This window comes from Mustela erminea, chromosome 7, assembly GCF_009829155.1.
Source record: "Mustela erminea isolate mMusErm1 chromosome 7, mMusErm1.Pri, whole genome shotgun sequence".
Taxonomy (NCBI): domain Eukaryota; kingdom Metazoa; phylum Chordata; class Mammalia; order Carnivora; family Mustelidae; genus Mustela; species Mustela erminea.
Window position 1 is genome coordinate 13,737,307 of NC_045620.1, and position 22,186 is coordinate 13,759,492.

The 22,186-nt window shown below is 53.3% G+C and overlaps 2 protein-coding genes across 2 annotated transcripts; both read left to right on the top strand.

Moving 5' to 3' along the window:
- The first annotated feature begins 498 nt into the window (after window positions 1–498).
- OCSTAMP (osteoclast stimulatory transmembrane protein) lies at window positions 499–6,911 on the top strand. The gene is given in 5 exon segments (XM_032353724.1): window positions 499–519; window positions 1,021–1,115; window positions 1,898–2,074; window positions 3,715–4,717; window positions 6,035–6,911. Coding segments are annotated over 4 exon segments (1,680 nt in total). The 5' UTR covers window positions 499–519; window positions 1,021–1,071; the 3' UTR covers window positions 6,491–6,911.
- Window positions 6,912–14,310: 7,399 nt separating this feature from the next.
- Window positions 14,311–19,186, top strand: LOC116596429 (thyrotropin-releasing hormone receptor-like). Its single transcript, XM_032353725.1, has 2 exons — window positions 14,311–15,042; window positions 18,063–19,186. Exons 1-2 carry the CDS (start codon window positions 14,311–14,313, stop codon window positions 18,375–18,377), a joined length of 1,047 nt encoding a protein of 348 aa, XP_032209616.1. The 3' UTR covers window positions 18,378–19,186.
- The last annotated feature ends 3,000 nt before the right edge of the window (window positions 19,187–22,186 follow it).

The following is a 22,186-nucleotide window of genomic DNA, read 5'->3' on the forward strand; positions in this document are numbered from 1 at the left end:
CAGCAGAAGGCTCCCGGAGGAGGTAGCCTACTGGCAGTGAGAGAGCACAGAGATGCTGGGGTGGAGTGTCTGCTTCCAGATAGGGACCGGCTTTCCAACAGCCCAGAGTTGTACCTGCCAGGCGATGACTGCTGCAGAGCGCGCACGCAGGGACCTCACACTTATTAAGCGCCAGCTGTTTGCAGTGCCAGATGCATGAGAAGGTAACACGAGCCTTGTGAACCCTTCCCTCCACACCAGTAGAGCCCAGCGGCTGACCAGTCCACTCTGGGGCAAGACTGTTGGCTATAAATTATGTCTCTACTTAATTCTCTGGTTCTCAGTTTTCTGCACTGAAGAGTGGAAATAGCAATACCTACCACAAACGGTTGTTGGAAATAAGCATTCAGGGAATTCAAATAGAGCTGTTGAGAAGCATGTCTGATACTGGCGAAGTGTGCCATAAATGTTAACTGTTATTATCATTCCTCTCTTTTAAAAGGAGGAAACTGATGGGGTCACCTCCTCAAGGTCACACAGGTAAGGAGGGACAGAGCTAATGACAGAAAGCCAGCTAGAGGGGGGACCAGAGCCACTATGCTTAAAAGAGCGGAGGTCCAATGATCTCCTGTGCGTTCCCACCGCTCAGAGTTGGGGATCAGGCTCCTCTTGGGGCACACAACTGTGGAAGCGGAGGGTAAGGGGAAGCCAAGCAGAGTTCTAGCCCTGACTCTACCACTAATAAGCAGGAGGGCTTTTCTGAGCCTCAGTTTCTTCCTCTGTAAAATGGGAACATTCTCCCTTGCTGCTCTCAGGATCACAGATTAACTGCTTGGAAAAGGCTCTTTCTTCCCACACTTCCACCCACCCCTGCCTGCAGGAAGGCGATGAGGCACTTGCCCAACCCCTTGGGAGGTGGGCCCAGGGGGGGCAGGGCAAAGCCACCAGGAGGGCTTAATTAAGGGCCAAAAAGCAGAAGCAACAGGGTTTTCCCCAAGTTCTAGAGAATACAGTTTGCCTCACTTCCTCTCCACCTGCCAGCACTGCTCGAGCCTGCCTGCTCTGATCCAGATCCGCGGCCATTCAGGAAACATGAGGGACCTGTGGGAGACAGCTGAGCACCTCGCCAGGACCGGGTAGGTCTGCAGACCCCGGACCCTGGGACCACAGGCAAGAAAGCGGTCAGGGCTCAGGCACCATGGGTATGAGCCTAGCCTCAAACTCTGCCATTCCCCAGCTGTGTGACCTTGGGTAAACGCCACCTCTTTGAGCCTCAGTTTCCCCATCTGTGAATGAGAGTAGTAACAATGCCTACAAGATAGTTGAATTGAGGGACACCTGGGTGGCTCAGTCATTAAGCATCTGCCTTCAGCTCGGGTCACGATCCCAAGGTCTGGGGACCGAGCCCCACATCAGGCTCCCTGCTCTGCAGGGGAGGCCACTTCTCCCTCTCCCTCTGCCTGCCGCTCCCCCTGCTTGTGCTCTCTCTCTCTCTAACAAATACATAAAATCTTTAAAAAAAAAAAAAAAAAAGAATTGAATGAGAAAATGCACACACAGGGCTAGCCATCATGTTGGGTTCAGAGTAAGCACTCAGCAGATGGCGGCTTTCCCTGTCATTCCCAACACTCCCCCAAGCCTTGGCCTCCGGTATGGCTTACAGATGGCTTCCCTTCCCCTATCCGTTGTATTCTTTGCTATTCTTTTAACGGCTACCGTGTCCCAAATACTCATTATACAATAGGTGGAGGTTTCCGTCCTAAACAAAAATGCCCTCAGGGGCCAGAAAGGCCATAATTCATCATCTCTGACCACAAATGGGTCCTTGGTGCTGCCCAGCTCGGATGGCATTGCCCTGGTTCATTAACTCTCCCAACCTCCTGCACAACTATTCTCCAACCTCTCCTCCCTCTTCAAGGTTCTACTGCCTCCTCCAGCTCGCTCTCCATCTGCCGACCTCGCTTTCCTGCCGCCCTGAGCAAACAGAAGCCATCCTACCACAGCCTACAAGTGTTTAGGGAGCTACATGCCGGACTCTCTTCCAGGCACTTAGGCTATATCAGCGAGCAAAAGAGACCACGTCCCTCCCCTTGAGGTATTGACGCTTTCGTGACAGATAACCACTGACCTGCTCCTCATTCTATCTCAGACACAGAGCGACCCACCGAGGGGCTTCTTCTATTCCCCCCTGTTATAGACAGGAGTTACATATCTTACAGAAGTAAGAAAACTGAGGCACAGAGAGATTAAGCAACTTGACCAAGGTCGCACAGATGGTGAGTGGTGAAGCAGAGATTTGAACCCCGGTGGTCTGGAGGCCGTGCCTTCACCACGGTTCTGTCATGCGTCAGAAGAACTGAGACGTAGGCACCCACACTTTGCCCGTCACACCCCTCCCCTTTTGCGCTGCCCATCTTACCCGCTGCCACTGCCTGAAAGATCACTCCAGGGGGCCTCCCCTTCATCCGCGCCCCCTTCTTGATTGGCTTTCCCACCTGCAAATTTAGGGTCCCACCCGACCAGCAGCCATGGCACCCCGCCTGCACACCTTTACTGCAAACGTGACTTGGCTCGTTCATGTTTCACATTCTACTCCTTCCTATCTCTCCCAGTCCCCCTCTAGTTAGGTTTTGGCCTGAGGTGCCACCAAGCTGCCCTTGGGACCTCCCCGTGGGTAAATCCAATAGTCATTGCTTGGTCCTCAGCTCGTTCACCTTCAGCAGCCTTTGACATCCGTGGCCGCTCCCCTCTTGCTGGAACATTGTACTGGCCCGGCTTCCCCAGCCTCCTTCTCGCCTCCCAGCCTGGGGCGAGGGCTCTGCCCTCCAGTGTCTCTCCTTCCTGCCAACACAGCGTCCCAAGGAGTCTCCTCCTGCCCCACAGCTTTAACGTCATCTATAAATCAATGATTTTACACGTCATTCATTTCCCATCTCGGACGACACCTGGGGGGATTCAGCGGCGCACGCACCAAACCTCAAGGTCATCCTCGACCTCCCACTTCCTCTCCCTCCCGCAGCCAATCAGACTGCCCGTCGTGTTGGCTCCTCCAACAGAATGTATCCAGAACCCAACCTCTTCTCACTAATTCCTCTGCCATCCCGCTTTCACGCAGGCTCTAGGAGGACAGGGATTCTCGTTCCCCATCGTTCCTGTGTCTCCAGTGGTGAGGATATAGTAGTTGTTTAATAAATACAAGGACAGCAGTGTAGAAAAGTTCCTGAGTGTTCAGCAGATCCACTCCCCACGCCTCCGAATCAGAGAGGAGACCCAGGTCCACAGAGAAGGAATGTCCAGGGTCACACAGGAAGCCAGCCAAGACTGTGCATTCAGGGGAAACGGTGTCTCTATCTCCCAAATTTTGTCTCTTTCTTATTCTCCCTCATCTGTACTTCTCTCACTCTCCACAATTCTTTCATTCTCCGGGGCAAGGCGCCCTCCCAAACCTGGAAATATGGACACAGGCAGCCCGGACATCCATCCTCACATCCCCCGGAACTGGGCTCTTCCCTAATGAGCCCAGGGAGGCTGATCCTGGGGCAGCTTCTGACTAGCTCAGCTTGGGTCCTGTGGGTTTGGGGTGAGTTGCTGGGTCTGACCCACGGGGGAAGAGTGCCAACCACTGGGCCTCAAGCAGCCCATTAGCAAAGGAAGGGTTTTGAGGATCAGGGGCATTGAGCCAACATCCAGCCCCTCATCCTCCTGAAAGTGCCCCCCCCATCTCCTTGTGTGCAGGTGCAAGTCCTGGCACTTGCTGCTCCCCAAGGCCCTCCACCCCCTGCAGGCCGCCTGGGTCGCCTTCTCTCAGCCCGTCCCAACCAGCTGTGGCCACCTGCTGACCCAGCTCCTGCTGTGCAGTTCCCTGGCTGTCGCTGCCGCGGGTCTGACCCACCACTGGCTGGTGTCCTCGCTGCTTTACCCTCCAGGACCCTCCGCCACAGTGGCCATCGTCTGGGGCCTCCTGGTCTTCCTAGTGCTGGGCCTGGTGCCCCCGGCCCGCTGCCTGTTTGCACTCAGCATCCCTACCCTGGGCACGGAGCAGGGCCGCCGCCTGCTCCTTTCCTGGAGCACAGCCACCCTGGGTGTTGCCGTGGTGCCCAACGTCTTAGCCAACATGGGCGCAGCGGGACAGGTGCTGAGATGCGTCACCGAGGGCTCCCTGGAGAGTCTGCTCAATACCACTCACCAGCTTCACGCAGCGTCCAGGGCTCTGGGCCCTGTCAGGCACGTGGGCAGCCACGGCTTGACCCTGCAGGCCCAGGGCAACGGCTCCGTGTTCCGACTTCATATGCTCAGGGTCACCCGGCAGGTGCTGGAGGACTTCTCCGGCCTAGAGTCCCTGGCCCGGGCAGCCGTGCTCGGAACCCAGCAGGTGGTCGCCGGGCTCTTTATGCTGGGCCTCCTGGTGGACTCGGGCTGGTATCTCCATCGCTACCTGACTGATCTGCGGTTTGACAACATCTACATGACCCGGCAGCTGGCTTGGCAGCTGGCGGAGACCCAGGCCACGTACTTGGTGGCCTCCCCACCAACCTGGCTGCTCTGGGCCGCCCGGCCGAGGCTGTCCCAGGGGGAGCTGCTGAGTTGTCTCCTGAGGCTGGGCCTGCTCTCGCTGTTCCTGATGGTCACAGCTGTGATGGTGGCCACAGACCACGTGGCCTTTCTGCTGGCTCAGGCGGCCGTGGACTGGGCTCAGAAGCTGCCTGCCGTGCCCATCACGCTCACAGTCAAGTATGATGTAAGTGCAGTGCCAGTGCCCGTGCCAGGAGTAGAGTCATTTCCTTGTAGGAAGGGGCGGGGTGTGTTAACTGCTTGATTTGCAATTTAATATTATTTGCCTCCAAGCCCCAGTCCTTGGAGAAGCTAGGGGAACCCTGGGGCATTGGCAGACAGACTCGTTTCGTTCCCAGTACTGCTCAGTGTAATGGGTCCCAGTCTCACCCCTATGGCAGATGAGGACCCAGATACCCAATGGCTTGGAAAGAGTTTGACCCCCCAGGTCACTCTTTTCCTAAGTGGCAAGGTGTCCTAGCTTCATTTTCCCCACTTATATGAACTGGATGGACCCTCCTCAGCCTGCCAGCCTATTGTGAGTCTTAACATGTGGTCCCCTGTGAAAGCACCCAGGAGAGGTCTAGTCACTTCACCACGCTGAACAACTCGCGGCTGAATGCATCAGAGGGGAGGAGGGCTTACGAAAGATCTAGATCAGGAGTTTGCCAACTGTGGCCCCTGCGCCAAACCCCGCCGGCTTCCTGGTTTCGTAAACTGAGTTTTCTTAGAACACAGCCGTGTCTTTTGTTTACATAGAGGCCTGTGGCTGTGTCAGAGAAGTTGACGGAAGCTGATAGGTGTATCAGGGACTGTATGATCTCTGAAGTGAAACGGATTCTTCAACTTTTAAGTTCGTTTCTTTTTTCTGATTTTAAAAGAAAATAAAATACTTCCATGAGCCCCCTTGAGCAGAGCCCGGTGGAGAAGCAGGTCTTGGCCAGAACCAAGGATCCAACCGAAAAGGTCTGGCTCCAAAGTCTGAATGGTCAACCTCTGACCTCCCTGCCTCCCCACACCTGCTACTGTACGCCCCGAGGGAAGAGCAGAGCCTAATTCTTAGAAGCAGGATATTGGGACCTGCCTTGGCTGGGACAGAACCCCTGGCCTGGCCACATCATTGTGTGACTTTAGGCTGCCCATCTTTTCAGTGAGGCATTCTGGGCTCAACCTCAGAGGAGCGTGCCTATTTGATGAGAAAGACATCTGAAGTATTCGCTAAGGGCTTAGCAAAGAGAAAATACCCACAATACCCATTTGTTTTCTCTAAAGCGTTCTGTTCCGAACGTGATAATAAAAATAGCATTTGCACCGTGCTTTTTGCTTGTCAGAAAGTCTGCTTCAGGTTTCTGATGTCGTTTGCTGCTCATCAGTGCCCAGGAGGCCGGAGGCTGGGCTACTTCTGTGCCCGTTTTGCAGAGGGGGCAGACGGCCACAGGGGGTGGGGGACAGGGAATGGCCACAGTGTCCGTCTGTTGACCTGGCCTTTTTCTCCTCTTTGAAGGCCAGATACACAGTCCTGGGTTTCATCTTCTTCCTCTTCAACCAGCCACCTCTGGAGAGCCCCTACCTCTCCGCTCACAGCTCCTTCCAGTGGGAGCTCCGCTTCACCTCCCCGGGCTGCCCGCTGCTGCCCGCCCAGAGCCCCCACACTACTGCCTGCCTGACTGCCGGGGCCCTGCAGCTGGCGGCTGGAGCCACCGTCCTGCTGGAGACCTATGCCCGGCGCCTGCGGCACACGATCGCCGCCTCCTTCTTCTCCGCCCAGGAGGCAAGGAGGGTCCGCCACCTGCACACCCGGCTCCAGCGCAGATATGAGAGGCATGGAGGCCAGCGGCCGCCCCTGGGGCCTCCCTCCTGCTCTCGGACCCCAGTCTACCAGCATGAACCCAGCTTGGATAGACAGGCCGACCACACGCTGGCCACTGGAAGGAACCAAGAGCACGCGGCAGAGGGTTAAGAGTCTGGAAGCCGCACAGATCTTGGTCCTCCTGCTGCCTTCTGTGTGACCTCGGGTAGATGACTTCACCTCTCTGAGCGCCCGTTTCTACACCTGCATAGTGACTGACCTAATAACCGCCCACGTGACCTACTTTTCATGTGCGGCTGTGGAAAGGAAGGAATGTAATACTGGGCACAGCAGGCTTGAAGAAGCAGTAAAGGCCTCTGCACAGTGAAGACCAGCAAGTGCAGAGACAGCCCGAGGTTCCTCCCTCCCCCCAGGAAGCTGGGGGTCAGCCTGGGCTCTCTTCTGCATACACTGCTTTCCCTAGTGTATGGAAACTTTACTTAGTGAATGTATCTAAATGCTCCTGGAACTTAGTCATACATCCCCCGAATCCTCTTACATTTAGCCGTCTAAAATTTTCTTGATTTTATAAACGGAGTATTTATTAAATCCTAAATTCGATTATGTTACTCTTTTGTTTCAAATTCCGCTGGGGCTTTCCCATCCAGGGTTGCCAAGGATTAGCAAATAAAAATACATGACACCCGACTCCATTTGAATTTCAGATAAATAATAAATACGGATTTAGTCTAAGTATACCCTTGGGACATTCTTATACTAAACAAACTTATTCTAAACTGTATTTGTCGCTTATCTGAAATTCAAATGGGACGAAGCCATCCATATTTTATCCAGCAACTGCCTCCCCATCAAAATTCTAGTAAAACCACAGCTCTCTGCACTGTGGGCTTGGTATTCCCTGTTGTCCCCTCCAGATCATTCTCTGCCCTTCTCTAGCCTGGGAATTCTTACCTCCATGAACTGTATCACCCTGGCTCCCCTGGCCTCTGAGTTCTAGTTGGGCTCAGCCGATGGGAGGTACTGGCTAGCGATCCAAAGTGTGAGAGGAGGGACGCCTGGGTGGCTCAGTGGGTTAGGTCACTGCCTTCGGCTTAGGTCATGATCTCAGGGTCCTGGGATTGAGTCCCGTATAGGGCTCCTTGCTTGGCAGGGAGCCTGCTTCTCCCTCTGCCGGCTGTGCCTGCCGCTCCTCCTGCTTGTGTGCGAGTTCTCTCTCTCTCTCTCTGACAAAGAAAATCTTCAAAGTGGGAGAGGAGAGAGATGTCAGGATATTTGCTCCGGCAGCCCCTCTGGGCTACTTGGCAGAGGCCACACTCCATCATGGGCAACCGCAGCTGCTGTCTGGCTGGGTGCCCCGCCCCCCACGGTGGCTGTAGATGTCCCTGGGTTCTGGACCGGTACAGCTTCCACAGGTGCTCGTCTCTGAGATCCTCACCATCCTTCCCTTTACCAAGCCTCCACCTCTGCACCTTCATTAAACTCTCTTTCATTTCCCCTTTAGGACTACCATCTCGTTCCTGCCAGGACCCTGATGGATGATGATGTGCTGTGGATCACAAATCCCAGCTCAAGCCAACCTCTCCCTCCCTCACTATGCCCGAGCTGCATGGGCTTAAACTCCCCAGAAGCTTCGGGCTGGTTTGCACCTCAGGACACTGCTTTTGCTGTCTGCACATCCTGGAACACACTTCTTTCAAGTCTTGGCATGGAAAGCTTCTTTGCATCCATAGGGGATTAGCTCAACTGTCTCCTCCTCAGAGAAGCGTTCCCTGACCACTCCATCTCATATGGTCCCATCCAAGACAGTTTCATTCCATCACAGGAGTGGACAAGCTACGATCTGTGAGCCAAATCTGGCCTGCTGCCTGGTTTTGTGAGCAGAATTTTATTGGAACGTTGCCCCACACCCATTAGTTTAAGTATTGCCTCTGGCTGCTTCCGCTGATGGCAGATTTGAGTCATTGAGACATGGACTGTGCGGCCCCCTAAAATCTGAAATATTTACTATCTGGCTCTTTAACTAAAATGTTTGCTGACCCCAATCTATCATATCAAATTGTTATCTCGCCTCTGTAAATACTCTTATCCATGTTCTTTATTAGCTTACGTATGCATTTCTAGATTTTAGCTATCTCTTTGTTACTTGCTGTCAGTTTCATATATCGTCCCGCAAAAGTGTGAACTCCACACTCTGTGTCTGGTCCTCCACAGTATTTCCGGTACCTGAAGCAGTGCCTGGTACCGAGTAAACCCTCAGTAAAAATCCGATCGAAGTCCAGGTCCCTGGAGGTAGGACTGAGTGCTCTCTGTCCTCAGCTCCTTCCTGAAGATCTGGGGCTTGCAGAAGGGAATGGTTAGGTACTGGAAGCAGCCTGCTGTGGGCCATATTGGTGGCCAAAGGGAAAGCCACAGAGCAGGAGGAGATATATTCCCAGGCAAGTGTTTCAACTTAAGCAGCCCGTGCCTGTGAGTCACGAGCCGCAGGGAGCTGACCCATACACCCACCGCCTCTCCGCCCACTCCGCAAAGGGTGTTTGTGCCCCTCCCTGAGGGCCATCATTGGCCTCACCTGACACCCAATCCCACTCCAGCTCCTGTTCCCACAAAGCTGCCCTATGGCTTGTTTAGATAGTGAGTCACCCACACATTTTCTTAAATTGCACAAGTAACACGTGAATCCTCGTCCTTATAAAAATTAGAGCAGAGAAGATAATAATAGCTAGTGCTTGTTGGGTGCTTGTGATGTGCTGGGAGGGTGCTGGGGGCGGGGCAGAGATGCCCACAACTGGCTCTCGGGAGCTGGTGCAGGCAGGCTCTATGTGCCATTAGATGTGCCCCAAACTCCATGGAAAGCTCTATGTACATCATGTTACTGAAATCTCACAGAAGGGGGAATCTGGGTGTGGCAGTCGGTTAAGCACCTGACTCTTGGTTTCAGCTCAGGTCATGATCTCAGGGTTCTGGGATCGAGCCCGGCATTGGAGTCTGCTTGAGAGTCTCTCTCTCTCTCTCTCTCTTTCCCCCTCTGCCCCTCCCTGTGCTTGTACTCTACTTCTCACTATATGAGAAATAAACAAATCTTTAAAAAAAAATAAACCTCACAAAAGTATATGAGATAGATGGTATTATGCTTCTCCTTTTAGAGTGACAAAATGGAGATTCAGAGAGGTTAAGTGTTTTGCCTGAGGTCACACAGCCAATCAGCTGCAGAGCCAGAACTTAAATCCAGGTGGTCTGGCTTCCAGAGCCTATGGTCTTAACAAGTAAGAGTAATGTCTCCTTTGACCACTGCACACGTATCTGCCTCCCTAGCCCACAGACACAACCGCTGTTATCTGCCAGTGGGCGCCATTTGGATATCTGTCTGCACATGTAAGTATGTGTAAATAGAACACAGACATGTGTAAGGCTGTGTGTTGTTCTGGGTGAGGCAATGTGAAATGTACAGTTCCGCTGCCTGTCTCTTCATTCAGCAATATGTCTCTGCACTACCTCGTTCTCTCTAATTGTTGGACGGCATTGATAGGTCATGAATTGTTTAGCATTTCCCCCCTCTGGTAGGTAGATGTTCAGGTGGTTTCCGATTTTTGTTATGGTAAACAATGCTGCCGTGGACATCCTTGGCCATGCCTCTTGGTGTACATTAGATGGCTTCCTTGTCTAGATGTAGAATTTCCCGAATTATGTAGGAACTTACTTATTAACTTATTTATGAGGTTGAAGCCTTTAGGTGCATGCTAGCTGGCTTGACAGACAGACATCCAAGATGGCCCCCAATGACTCCCAGTGGATCCTGACATTCACACCCTGGTGTGAGTCTCCCCTTGAACATCCTCGCAGCTCAGAGATTATGGGAAAAGTGGTGGGGTGTCATTTCTGTGATCAGGTTCCTGAAACCACTGCTCCCATCTTGGTAACAGGCTCTCTTACCATCTCAGATTGCATGCTTGGATGAAGCAAGCTGCCATGTTGGAGATGCCCACATAGAAGGATCGGAGGGTGACCTCTTATTACTATCTCACACCATTCCGTGGGTTGACTGGGCTTCGCCGGGTGGTTCTCGTGTGCAGTCTCTTGTATCAGTGCAGGTGGACGGGGACCGGGGCTGGGGACCTTTGAAGGCTTGACTGCACTGGCCATGCACAACGGCCTCTCCACTCAGTGTTGGGGGCCACAGTGCTCCTTCCGTGGTCTGGACAGAGCAGCTTGAACATCCCCCAGCAACCTGGGGCTCTGAGAAATGGGAAGCAGATGCCGCCAGGCCACTTAGGAGTCACCCCTGGAACTGGTAAGTATCACCTCCACCAAAGGACTCACAGAACCCGCCCAGACTCAAGGACCCCACCTCTTGACTGGAAGTGGTGCGGTCACATTGCAAAAGAGCACATGGGCCACCTCCCTGGAGCGCTTGGAAAACACGTTCTGCTGCGGGCAGCTTGAAGAGCCAAGAGGAGCCTTCGGCTTTCAAAGAGCAGGAGCCACTCTGATGTCAGCTCTGGAGGACCCGGTGGAGGACGCAGTCTACTGCTTGCATTCTTGGGATGCTACTCCAGGAAGCCGGGGAAGGAGCGATGCCAATAATCTCTATAGCGTGGCAATGTTGTTTGAGTCAGCCAGAGTGATACGCAAATCTCAGCTCTCTGGCTGAGGACGGGGTAACTTGGCAGCACCCCAGCCCCTCTCAGGGTCTCTGTCCCTTCACTCGCCATCTGGAGGAAGCCAGCTGTTGGAAGTGCTCCATGAAGCTGCCCACCCACAGACCCAATGCCCAGTCCTCAGGGGGGCTTCCTCCTGCAGTGATGACCAGAGAGGGAAAGGGTTTCCTCCTGGTCATAGCATGGCCACCGTCTGGCAACAGAGGGCTCCCGGGTACACCTGCGATGACTCCCAGGAGACCTGGGACCAAAGTCACCCATCCTGCTTCCTTCAAGGGGACACTATCCAACCGTTGCGCCATTGTTAGCCAGACAGAAGGTTGGGGGCTCTGTCTGAGGCATGGTGAGTAAGAGGGAGAGGTGGGGAGGGGCCGCATCCTACAGGGCATTCTAGGGCTGCAGAAGGAGCTGGAATTCATTTTAAGTGCAAAGCAATGCCATTGAAGGCTGTCAGCAGGAAAGTGGCTTGCATTTTTAAGATATCACTTGATAGTGGATGAGGAATGGGCCATAGAGTCAGGAGAAAGAATGAAGCAGAGAACCCGGGAAGCAACTGCAGTTGTCCTATCAAGAGGTTCGGGATGGAGGAAAGTGCTGGTCCAGGGCATATGGTGAAAGGTGCATTAATCTGAGGTACGTTTTGGGGGTAGAACTGAACTTCTGTAAGCGTGGGATGTCAGCAGTGAGGGAGAGACATAATTCCTGAATATTTGGTTTGAACAACTGGGTGGATGTTTTAGCAACCGGTGGCATTACTAAGATGCCTTTAGTAAGAAGAAGAAGACTAGAGATGAGGTAGGGTATGGGAAAATAAAAAATGCCACTTGAGATGTACTTAGTTCACTGCCAAGTACTGCCCTTTGCTGCTGGCAACTAAACAGCTCAGTTAGGCAGGAGAGAGAGCTGAGCTGGCAGGCTTAGAGGGAGAGAAGCCCATGGAGCCGCTTTGCAGTTAATATGGCTAAAAGGATTGCTCTGGACCATGCTCAGGGAGGACCGCCCCTCCCTGGACTGGGGAGGAAGAACCCTGGGGCTTAACTGACATTTGGTTCCTTGGAAAGAGCTGTGAGAAAGGGACGGCTGGGGTTGGGGTGGGGACAAGGAGAGTTTGGGGTTCTGCTTCCTGCTTGGTCCCTGACTGTCTGCGTCACGTTGGAAATCCTTCCTCTCTGGACCTCAGTTTCCTCATCTGTAAAATGGGACTAATAGTACCTGCCTAGCCAGGGCTGGGGGAAATAAAGGGAGTGAATATAGCAGGGTGTTCGGCTCTGAGTAGGCTGCTTGGCTATTGTTCTTGCTGGAGATCCCAGAGAACCGTATAGGGCAGAGAGGTCAGAGAGTATGTGCGTGGGATGTGTAAGAATGGGGACTCCATGGCCACACTCCTGGGCTAAACTGCTGGTAGCCCTCCCACCGTACTAACCTATGTATCCTTGAGCAAATCATTTCACTGCTCTAGGCCTCGGTGTCTTCATCTGTAAAGCTGGGAATCTAGTAGTAATGTCCCCCAGAGGACGTTGCAGTATAAAATGAATTAGTATGTGTGAAGCACACAGAGCCTCCCCAGGCAAATAACTGCTTCATATACACTATCATCATTCATTACAAAGACTGACAATTGGGGACGTCCTGGACCCTGGCTGGTGCCCCCAAGATACGGCCCTGTCAAGTTCCCCATCATTCATTTCTTGGCCATTTATCAGATCTGTAGACTGAGAGTTTGGGCTCATCCATAAGGGGGGGTGCGGGAAGGAAACATGTTAACTATCTGTCATCACTGATACATTCCCCCCTGCCCAGTGGAGCACAGCTAAGCACTTGGCATGGATTTTTTCCTTTGTCCCTCGTGCAAGCCTCCCAAGGACACTCTGAGATGGGTTCTATTATTATTAGCCCATCTCACAGATGAAAAATCATTTTTATAGAGCATAATCGATGGACCGGAAGCAGCAAACAACTCCACGGCGTCTGCTCTATTCAGGTACAGAGCTGGGCTCCCTAGAAAGCAGCTCTTATGCTTTTTATGAAGCTCAGTGGGTCCCACCTTCTCTAGAAGCTTTCTTTAGTGAAGAAACAAGTTCTTTCCTTCACTCAACTACTATGATGTGTCTCCTCTGTTATCAGACTCGGAGCTAGAAAGATTCACAAGGCACAGTCTTGCCCCTGACTGGCAAGTGCCCCTGGCACAGTCTTAGGATGAGAGAGATCCTTCTGGGGGCGGGGCACACCCGCCAAGAACGTCCAATTTCCAGATCTTCTGCAGGAGGAAGAAAAGACTGACAAAGGTTAGCAAGAGAATGTGAAAAGTAGCAAGGAGATGAGAGTTTAGGAGACAGGACCAACCCAAGCCTAGATGGGAAGATATCTTCCGTTTCCCCGCAGCTCTGGCCCTCGGCTCCGCTAGCCATTTTTCAACAGCAGGGCTGAGGGTTTTGCCAGTGAAAGCAAGATAGGATTTCTGGATTGAGTACAGAAGCCAGCGGCTGGCCGACTCCTCCCCCACTGCCCCGCGGAGCCGCCCCTGCAGAGGAGAGAGAGGCATGCGAGCAGGGCGCCCATACCACTGCTGCCTTGAGCATCCCTTCCCCACCTCACCCTGCATCCCTCCACCCCGACCCCAAGTGCCCAGGGTGCCGTGCAAGAGCCGGTGGGAAAGAACGGGTGCTGGACCCGGTCAACCAAAATCAGCCAAGCGGTATCAGTGGAGATAACAACGCTAACTCCGCGGAGGAGCCCGCCCGGGGTGGTCCCCGAAAGCAGAGCAAAGGGAAAGGCTAGAGAGGCGGAGACCCCACACCACACCGTGCTTCCTTGACCAGACGCCTCAGATCAGAGTCCTGAGCCCCGCGAACCTAGAGAGTGGAGGTAGGACCTGAGAGGCGACAGCAGTCGGTCCGAAGGGGGCGGCATCTGGGCTCCCCGTGCACTCCCGGAGCGCCACGCTCCAGTCTGCAACGCGCCCCTGCAGTAAACCTCACCAGAGTAAGATCGCGCCAACTTAGACTGAAAAGGCGTCTTGGAAACTGAGCAGCACGCGCCTGCCTCCCGGTTCCTGCTCATGATTCCTCCAAGTCCCCAGCGTCCTGAGCGGCGACAGTGAGACCCTGCACGGAGCTGGAGAAACCTGTTCGGCAGGAGGCAGCTGCCGGACCCCCAGCTTCCCGCACGGAGAGCGTCTCCAGATCCCCGGAGGGCACCTTTGCAGCGGGGTAATTCCCCTAGCTCGCCACTGACTTCGGGGTGCAGCGCGGAGCCGCGTGCATGGAGAACCGCACCGAGCACCCTGACCGCGCGAACGCTTCGGGCCTGGGCACCATGCCCCGGCCTCCGCTGGCTGTACAGGTGGTGACCTTGACCCTGGTGCCCCTCGTGTGCGCCGTCGGTGTGGCGGGCAACGCCATGGTGGTCCTGGTGGTGCTCCGAAGCCGCCAAATGGTCACACCCACCAACTGTTACTTGGTGAGCCTGGCCGCCGCCGACCTGCTGGTGCTCCTGGCGGCCGGAGTGCCCACCGTCGCGGAGGCGGCGTCCGCCCGGGTTTGGATCTTCGGCCACGCAGGCTGCCTGGGCATCATCTACCTGCAGTACGTGGGCATCAACGCGTCCACAGGCTCCATCACCGCGTTCACCGTGGAGCGCTACCTCGCCATCTGCCACCCGCTGCGCGCCCAAACTCTGTGCACGGTGGCAAGGGCCAAGCGCATCGCCGCATCCGTGTGGCTGGGCACCAGCGCCTACTGCGTCCTCTGGCTCTTCCTGGTGGACACAAGCGAGACGGTGTACGCTGACGGCGTGCAGGTGCAGTGTGGCTACCGCATGTCACGCTCTCTATACCTGCCCATCTACTTCCTGGACTTCGCGCTCTTCTATGCGCTGCCCTTGGGCCTGGCCACCGCATTCTACCTACTCATAGTGCGCATCCTCTTTGTGGGGCCGCTGCCGCCTGAACACCGGGGGCACTCGGGCTCTGCGCAGCAGGGTCGCCCCTCTGGCCACCAGCGCTACTCCTCCAGGGGCAAGAGAGGCGCCCTCAACTCCCGGAAGCAGGTGGGGACCTCAGTCTTCATTGGGACCGCTATGCCCTGCCAGCAGATGGACAGAGGGAAGCTTGGGCCCTTTTGGAGTCAAACTCCTCAAGTGTTAATCCCTGTCCTGCCACTTACCAGGCTTGATTTTGGAGCTGCCACTTTGCCTTTCTGAGCCTCAGTTTCCTCCTCCGCTATATGGGGTAATGACAGCTCCCACCACATTGGGGTGTCCTGAGATATGGGATTAACCATGTGAAGCCTTTAGCCTCTGTGAAGCCACGTCACGAACTAAATGTTCAGTTAAGACTGGTTATTAAACATTCACGACCAGTGGCCACACCCAGGGTGGTACTTTCCTAATGATCAGGAGACTGAGACTCAGAGAGGGGAAGTGACTTTCCCAAGCCTTTACCCCATCTGACCCTAAAACTGCCTGCCTGGTCTCTGAGAGCCAGCCAGCCTAAGAGGGGGATGGGTTGGGGTGCGGTCAAGAGAGACCCAGCCCTTAGGGAGCACTTTCCGTGGTGTGCCTGGTCCTTTGGTCTCACGCCTATCTTAATGGATAAAGAAACAGGCTCAGAGGGGACAAGGGAGTGAGAAGGTGACACATGGAGGAAGTGTCCAGGATTCCTTATATCCTCCCCCCGCGCTCCAGCAGTGTGGTCTTGCAAGGGGGTTCAAGGAATGCAGGTGGAAGGCTCCCAGAGCCCAGCTGGTCTTTATCCTCAGCCTGCCGCCCACACCTTCAGCGGGCGGGCGAGGGAGGAGGGCACCTCACCCCTGCTGAGTCACTGCTGAGCCGGGCGAGGACCATCTGCACCCTCTCCCTTCCTCCTGGGGTGGGTGCACTGTTGGGGGGCTCTTCCAACTGCCTCAAACAGCTCCTGCTTGCAAGCATGTTAGCGCAAGGTGGGTTTTAGAGGAAAGGGGACTGGACCCAGGCTGAGCCAGTATGGAACGGGAACTCTGGCTGTAGGCCCAGCATCACCTTCCACTCCAGACAAGTGCCCCTCCCGCCTTTCCCAAGCCTTTACCCCATCTGACCCTAAAACTGCCTGCCTGGTCACCACTTATTTACTTCTCTGTTTACCACTCTCCAGCTCAGCCTAAAAGGGCTGGGTTCAAGCCCCCACCTGGACTGTGCTTTAGGTGAGACTTCTGCTAGTGAAAATAGTTTTCCCGACCTGGGTCCTTCTAGAGCCCAGCTTTGTTAACATCTTGCTGTGTGGTCTTGGGTAAGTCACTTCACCTCTCTGAGCCTTGATTTTCGACTCTGTCAAGTCGTTGTCATCATATGCCCATCCACTTCTGTGGATGGTAGTAGATATTATGAAACTGGCACATAATAAGTATTCAGTGTAGGGTTACCAATTATTACTGTTTTTTTGGAGCATCAGTGTCTTTTTTGACAGTGGGCAGTCTAAAGACATCATTCTTTGATGCCCAAGAGAGCCCTTGCAGAATGCTGTGTACAACAGCAACAGGCAAGAGGCACTGAATAAAAGCAGAATGTCTAGGAGAATAATGTGGAAAATACTACTGCTGATAGTAGTAGTCAATGATTATCAAGAATCTGCTCTGTGCCAGGCACTGGTCTTACACAAGTCAGTATATTGAGTGTCTGTAACTACTCCAAGATGTATGTGCGGTTATCATCTCAGTTTGACAGATGAGGAAACTGAGTCACGGAGGAGTTGTTCCAGGTGACAGGAACGGTAAGTGCCAGAACCAAGGTCTGAACCCAAGGCAGACTGGCTCCAAAGCCCGCCCCCTGCTATCTAGTGGGAATCCCCCAAATGAACCTAAAATGGAATAGAGTTAAATCTGAATTAAGTGAAATCAGGAGTCAAGACTGATTTGGGAATTCCTAAGGTTTCTGGTTCCTGGAGAACATTACAGCACTGAAGCTTATTGATTGAGGCAGGCCGAGGCCTCTTTGGAGGGGTCACTTATACTCCTGGACTCTGAGAAGCAATCTTAGGCAGGAGCACTCCAAGCTAGCTTCCTCCTTGATGAGAAAGTCATCTCTCCAGTATTCCTGAGAGCCGATTCCATGTATCCCGGGGTTTCTAGGCAGAAACAGTGCGGCGCCCAGAGTGCTGGAGCAATTTAAGCTCTAGTAAGTGACCTTTTGCCACCCAAGATTTGGTCTCTGGAAGAGTCACTGAGGACTCCAGGGGTGGGTGTGGGCAGGCCTGGGTGTGTCACTGTCTCCCATTGACTGGTGCTTCCTGGTGATCTTTTCATTCTGGAATTTAGAGCATCTTTTGAAACCTCTTCCCTGGTGTACCACCTCTAGGAGGCTTTGCTTCAGCTCCACTGTTAGGGAAGTGCTGGCCAAGAATGAAGGGGGGGGTGCTGAGAGGTGGGGGAGGGGGACATGACTGGAGGTCAAAGGCAAAGCCAGGAAGGAGAGTCTGGAGGGGGAGTGGGGAGTGGGGGGCATTGAAAGCATCACCAGCGAGTTCGTGGTCAGGGATGTTGTGGAGAAGGGGTTGAGCTGGACAGAGAGGTATGTCCCAGCTAAACAGCTGGTTAGCAGTAGAACCAGGACCGTAACCTGGCTGTTCCTGGCTCTGAACTCCGTGCACTTGTCATGGTAGTAGTAGAGGTTGTGTTTGCAGCTCCAATCCCACTTAGTGCCTGCCAGGCCCCGTTCTGCTTTCTTTATCTGTATTCACTCCTTTAATCCTCGAGTTCCCTCACCATAAAGGCAGTGGATTCGAGAATTTGCTGCTACTAAAAACGGTGACCCGTCCAAGGGCTTCAGGGATGGATTGGGGGTTTTGGGGGGTTGTCCCTTACTGAAAATGGCTTGAGTGGGGTCAGGAAGGAGGCACAGAAGTGTCCTAGCTGGGGATGGGACAGGCATCATGGGGGTGGGGTGGGGCGGGGGGGGGGGGGATGCATGAGGGCACCTATTGCAAAGGCCCAGATGCTCTTTTGGCCTCTTCCCCTCCCAAGTCCGCAGAGAGGCTGGGAACCCGGGATTCTCCCGGGGCACCCACGCGTCCCTCTATTTCCTGTCTTACCTGGTAGGTCACCAAGATGCTGGCTGTGGTGGTGCTGGTTTTCGCTCTGCTGTGGCTGCCTTACCGCACCCTGGTGGTGGTGAATTCCTTCCTGAGCCCGCCCTACCTCAACCCCGGCTTCCTGCTCTTCTGCCGCCTTTGCGTCTACCTGAACAGCGCAGTCAATCCTGTCATCTACGCCCTTATGTCCCAGCGCTTCCGGGAGGCCTTCCACGGACTGTTTCAGTGCCAGCGGGCCGGGCCCCAGCTCCCGCCCCAGGAGGCCACCCCTGTGTACTACAGTGTCATCAAAGATTGTTCCCAGATCAGACTGGGCTCTTAGAAGCAACCAGGGAGCACGATGTCCAGACCTGGAGGGGAATCCTGGCCCCTGAGGGCAAGGCCCACTACTTTATCTTTACTGAAGAGGGAGTGGTGTCCAGGGCTGTTTAGTAAAGGTGTGCAGGTTGTGCACTGCACAACACTAGGGGGTCACAATTCACATCACAGCCTAGATCTATATATTTGGTAAAACAATTTTCCAGCTTAATAAATATACAAATCCAAGAGGGAGACACCTCTTTATATTTTACACAAAAGCACCCTGTGGCCTAAGGGCCGCCTGGGTGGATGCACATTTGCAGATTGAGTAGCGCAGGGGCATTCACCAGGGATCTCTTGGGAATCTGGATGCACTCTTCCTAAAGATTCGGGGAGTATTTTTTTGTTTTGTTTTGTCTTGCCAGCATCAGCACCAGATGGTGCCTCCCCCGGATACTGATGGTGACATGTGACTCTGTTGAGACCCTGCTACATAGAGGGCAGCCTGCGGGGCATTTCAGATACTACAGAGGTGATGCTAACAGGGCCCCCACTCTCAGGAGCTCCCATTCTAACGGGGGAGGGATGGACGACACGTCCAGCCCAGCACTGGGATCCTGGCTGATGCAACCGATGAGGAAGGCAGGTGGGTGCTGGATGCACTTGCCTTTTCTAAACTAGACGTGAGCCCTCTGGACCTGTGACCTGGGTCCAGGCTTCTAGGACCACCCAACCTCATAATGCAGGGAGGGAGGACCGTAAAAAGACTCCTGGAACCAGCCTTACCTGCGGGCAGGGTCTCCACGTTTTCATTGAAAGGAATCTAGGACATTCCCCCCCCACCACCACAAAAAAAAATCTTCTATTTTTTTCTCTACAAGTGTCACCAATCCACCATTGGTGCTTATTTGAAGTGGTTAAGCACTGTCTTTCCCAGATATGCACATTTCCTTGGGAGAAGGAGTTAACCTGAAACTTCATTGTGGATGGGAAGTTCTTAAAAGCCTTTCCTCTAAGAAGAAGGATTTAGGGCGCCTGGCTGGGTTCAGTTGGTTAAGCATCTGCCTTCCGCTAGGTCATGACCTCAGGGTCCTGGGATCAAGTTCCTAGGATCGAGTCCTACATCAGACTCCCTGCTTGTCCCTCTCCTTCTGCCACTCCCCAGCTCCTTCTGCTTCTGCTCGCGCTCTCTAGCTCTCAAATAAATTAATTAATTAAATCTTCTAAAAAAGAGAGAGAGAAGGCGTTAAGGTACCGAAGAACAAAGAACAAAGAAGGTAGCATTGACAGATAGGGAGACAGGGCAGAAATGGAAACTAGGGTGGGGCAGACAGGGGGTTTTCTAGGTAGCCCCAACTGCTCTAGGACCTTGGCAAAGAATTGCTAGGGCAAGGTGGTCCCTTTGGAGTCTCCACTTGTCAGACTCAGGAGAAATTCGGACATCTCACAGAATAGGTTAAGGTAAGATTGATTGTGTTGGTAGTCAAGTTCAAGTTGAGGGTCAGGGAGAGAAGAAAATGCACAGGTGCCCCATCCCACTGTTATCTCACAGAAAGGAACGAGGACACGAGTGATTTACTGGACTGTGGTGTAGGCTGTGTTCCAGGGGTGGGATCCCACACCTGTCACTCTCTCTTTTTATGGGGGAGCATGTGAAAGCAGCCTCATCAATGAAGGGAAGCAACAAACTGCCTGGCACCAGGCAGAAGGGGTTGGGGATGCCGGTGCTTCGCAGGGGTTGTCTGGGCACTGCACCTGCCTTTGGGGACACTGGGAACCATGCAAAGGCACAGCCTCTTCTGCTGTGGAGAGAACCCCCAGTCTCATAGAAACTAAGAAGGAGGCAATCCCCCTCCATGACACAGAGGGCTCAATGCCCAGGCAACCACGTGAGAACTTTTGGGGGCCACTTCTGGACAACCCTGTACATTACAGGACTTTACTTTGAACCTCATTTATCCAATGGCATGGGTGCGTATGACAACTGCAGAAATTGCACTAGACATTTTATTATCATTCATTCACTTTGATTCCTTGATTTCTGAACATCCTTTCTGGACATGGGAAATCACGCATGTGTAAATCTTGATAGAAGGCAGGATGCCAGGGCGCCTGGGTGGCTCAGTGGGTTAAAGCCTCTGCCTTCGCCTCAGGTCATGATCGCAGGGTCCTGGGATGGAGCCTTACATCAGGCTCTCTGCTCAGCAGGGAGCCTGCTTCCTCCTCTCTCTCTTTGCGTGCTTCTCTGCCTACGTGTGATCTCTGTCAAATAAATAAATAAAATCTTGCTAGAAGGCAGGATGCCTTCTCCCACTAAGGAAATCTGAAAAGCCAGACACTTGCTTTTCTTTTCCCCTGCTGCCTGGGATGGGCGTGGGCCATGTGAATTGGATCAGTTAATCAGACACCCAGGACTTGAATCTTCAGCAACTGATACTAATGCACGGGGGAGGGGGAAAGGGGAGAGTATTTTATTTACGCTAGCAACAGCAAGGGTGGTATCCATTGTTCAGCGGCAGTGGAAGCAGCATGACATCCGCTGTCTGGGGGGAAGTGGTGGCAGTGGCATCCCCCCAAGATGTAGTTCATTCCTGCCACCCAGTCTGCCCTATTTCTCTCCTGTATTCTAACTTGGCTCAAGGAGTCTCCTGAAATCCTCATTAAAACGTCCGTCTTTTTGGTTATGCTGGTCTGAGTCAGTGTCTGTTGCTTGCAATCCAGAAAGCCTGGCTGATCCGGAGGCTTTCATTTCCAGCTGGTCTCTGGGCTCTGACAAGCTAAGCCACGAGGATTCCCCAATTCTGAGACTCTTCTCCAGCTGTGCACCACCATTTCTACCTCGATGACACACCCACTAGGGCCAATCTGAATCATCGTCCTCCTCCCCCCAGATCACGTCCTCTCCACTCCTGAGCCCAAACCTCTGAGTCATCCCACTTCTGCCCCCTTGTCCCTTCCTATCCGTGCACTTACTGATGGGAGAAAGCCTCCTTTCATCTCTCCCATCTCTTGCTGGACCATTGCCTCCCTCTCCCGCTGACCTGCCTTCAGCCTCTCCAGCTCGCCCCCGTTTCTCCAGAGACTAATCACATCCGAGGGCACCCTTGGGGTGGTCACTATGTACGTGAACTTTGGAGTCAAACTAGATCTGGAGTCCGTAGTCACCCCACCGCTCCCTAAAGTGTGACCTTAGCCGAGTTATTCCTTAGAACGACAACTGGTCCGTGTTTGCCCAGGACTGCCCCCGCTTTTAGTATTTAAAGTCCCAGGTCCTGGCAAAAACCCTATTTATATTTGTATTTATATGTTATTAATATTATATCTTTCTATTTGTGTAGGTTTGTTTTCGCATCTGTGAAATAGGACGTACAGTCGGATTTAAACTGCAACATTGTTGTGGTGATTGTTCGGAAGCATGGAAAGTGCTTGCACTTCGCGAGCCTAAAATAAATGATCTTTACTTAAAAATATCTTCCACACAGCATTCCATTCCTTTCCCTCCCAGCACTCCTTACAATTTGGAATTCTATAGCTCTTTGCAATGCTATAGCTAGTTGTGGCTAATAAAAATTGTGATCTTCCTCACCAGATTCTGAATAAGCAGATCTTATGAAGGCAGGGACCGCATCAGGCTTTTCACTGTTGTTTCCCAGAGCCTAGAACACTGCCTGGCACACAGCAGGCCTCCAGAAGTCATTGCTGGGTGAATAAATGCTGGATAAGGAACAAAGACCAGCTTTCATTTTAACACTCAAGACCCTTTCCTGTGATTTGGCTTCCAGTCTGAGGAAAGCCTGAGGAGTGGATTGTGACTTACTGGGTTTCTTTGTT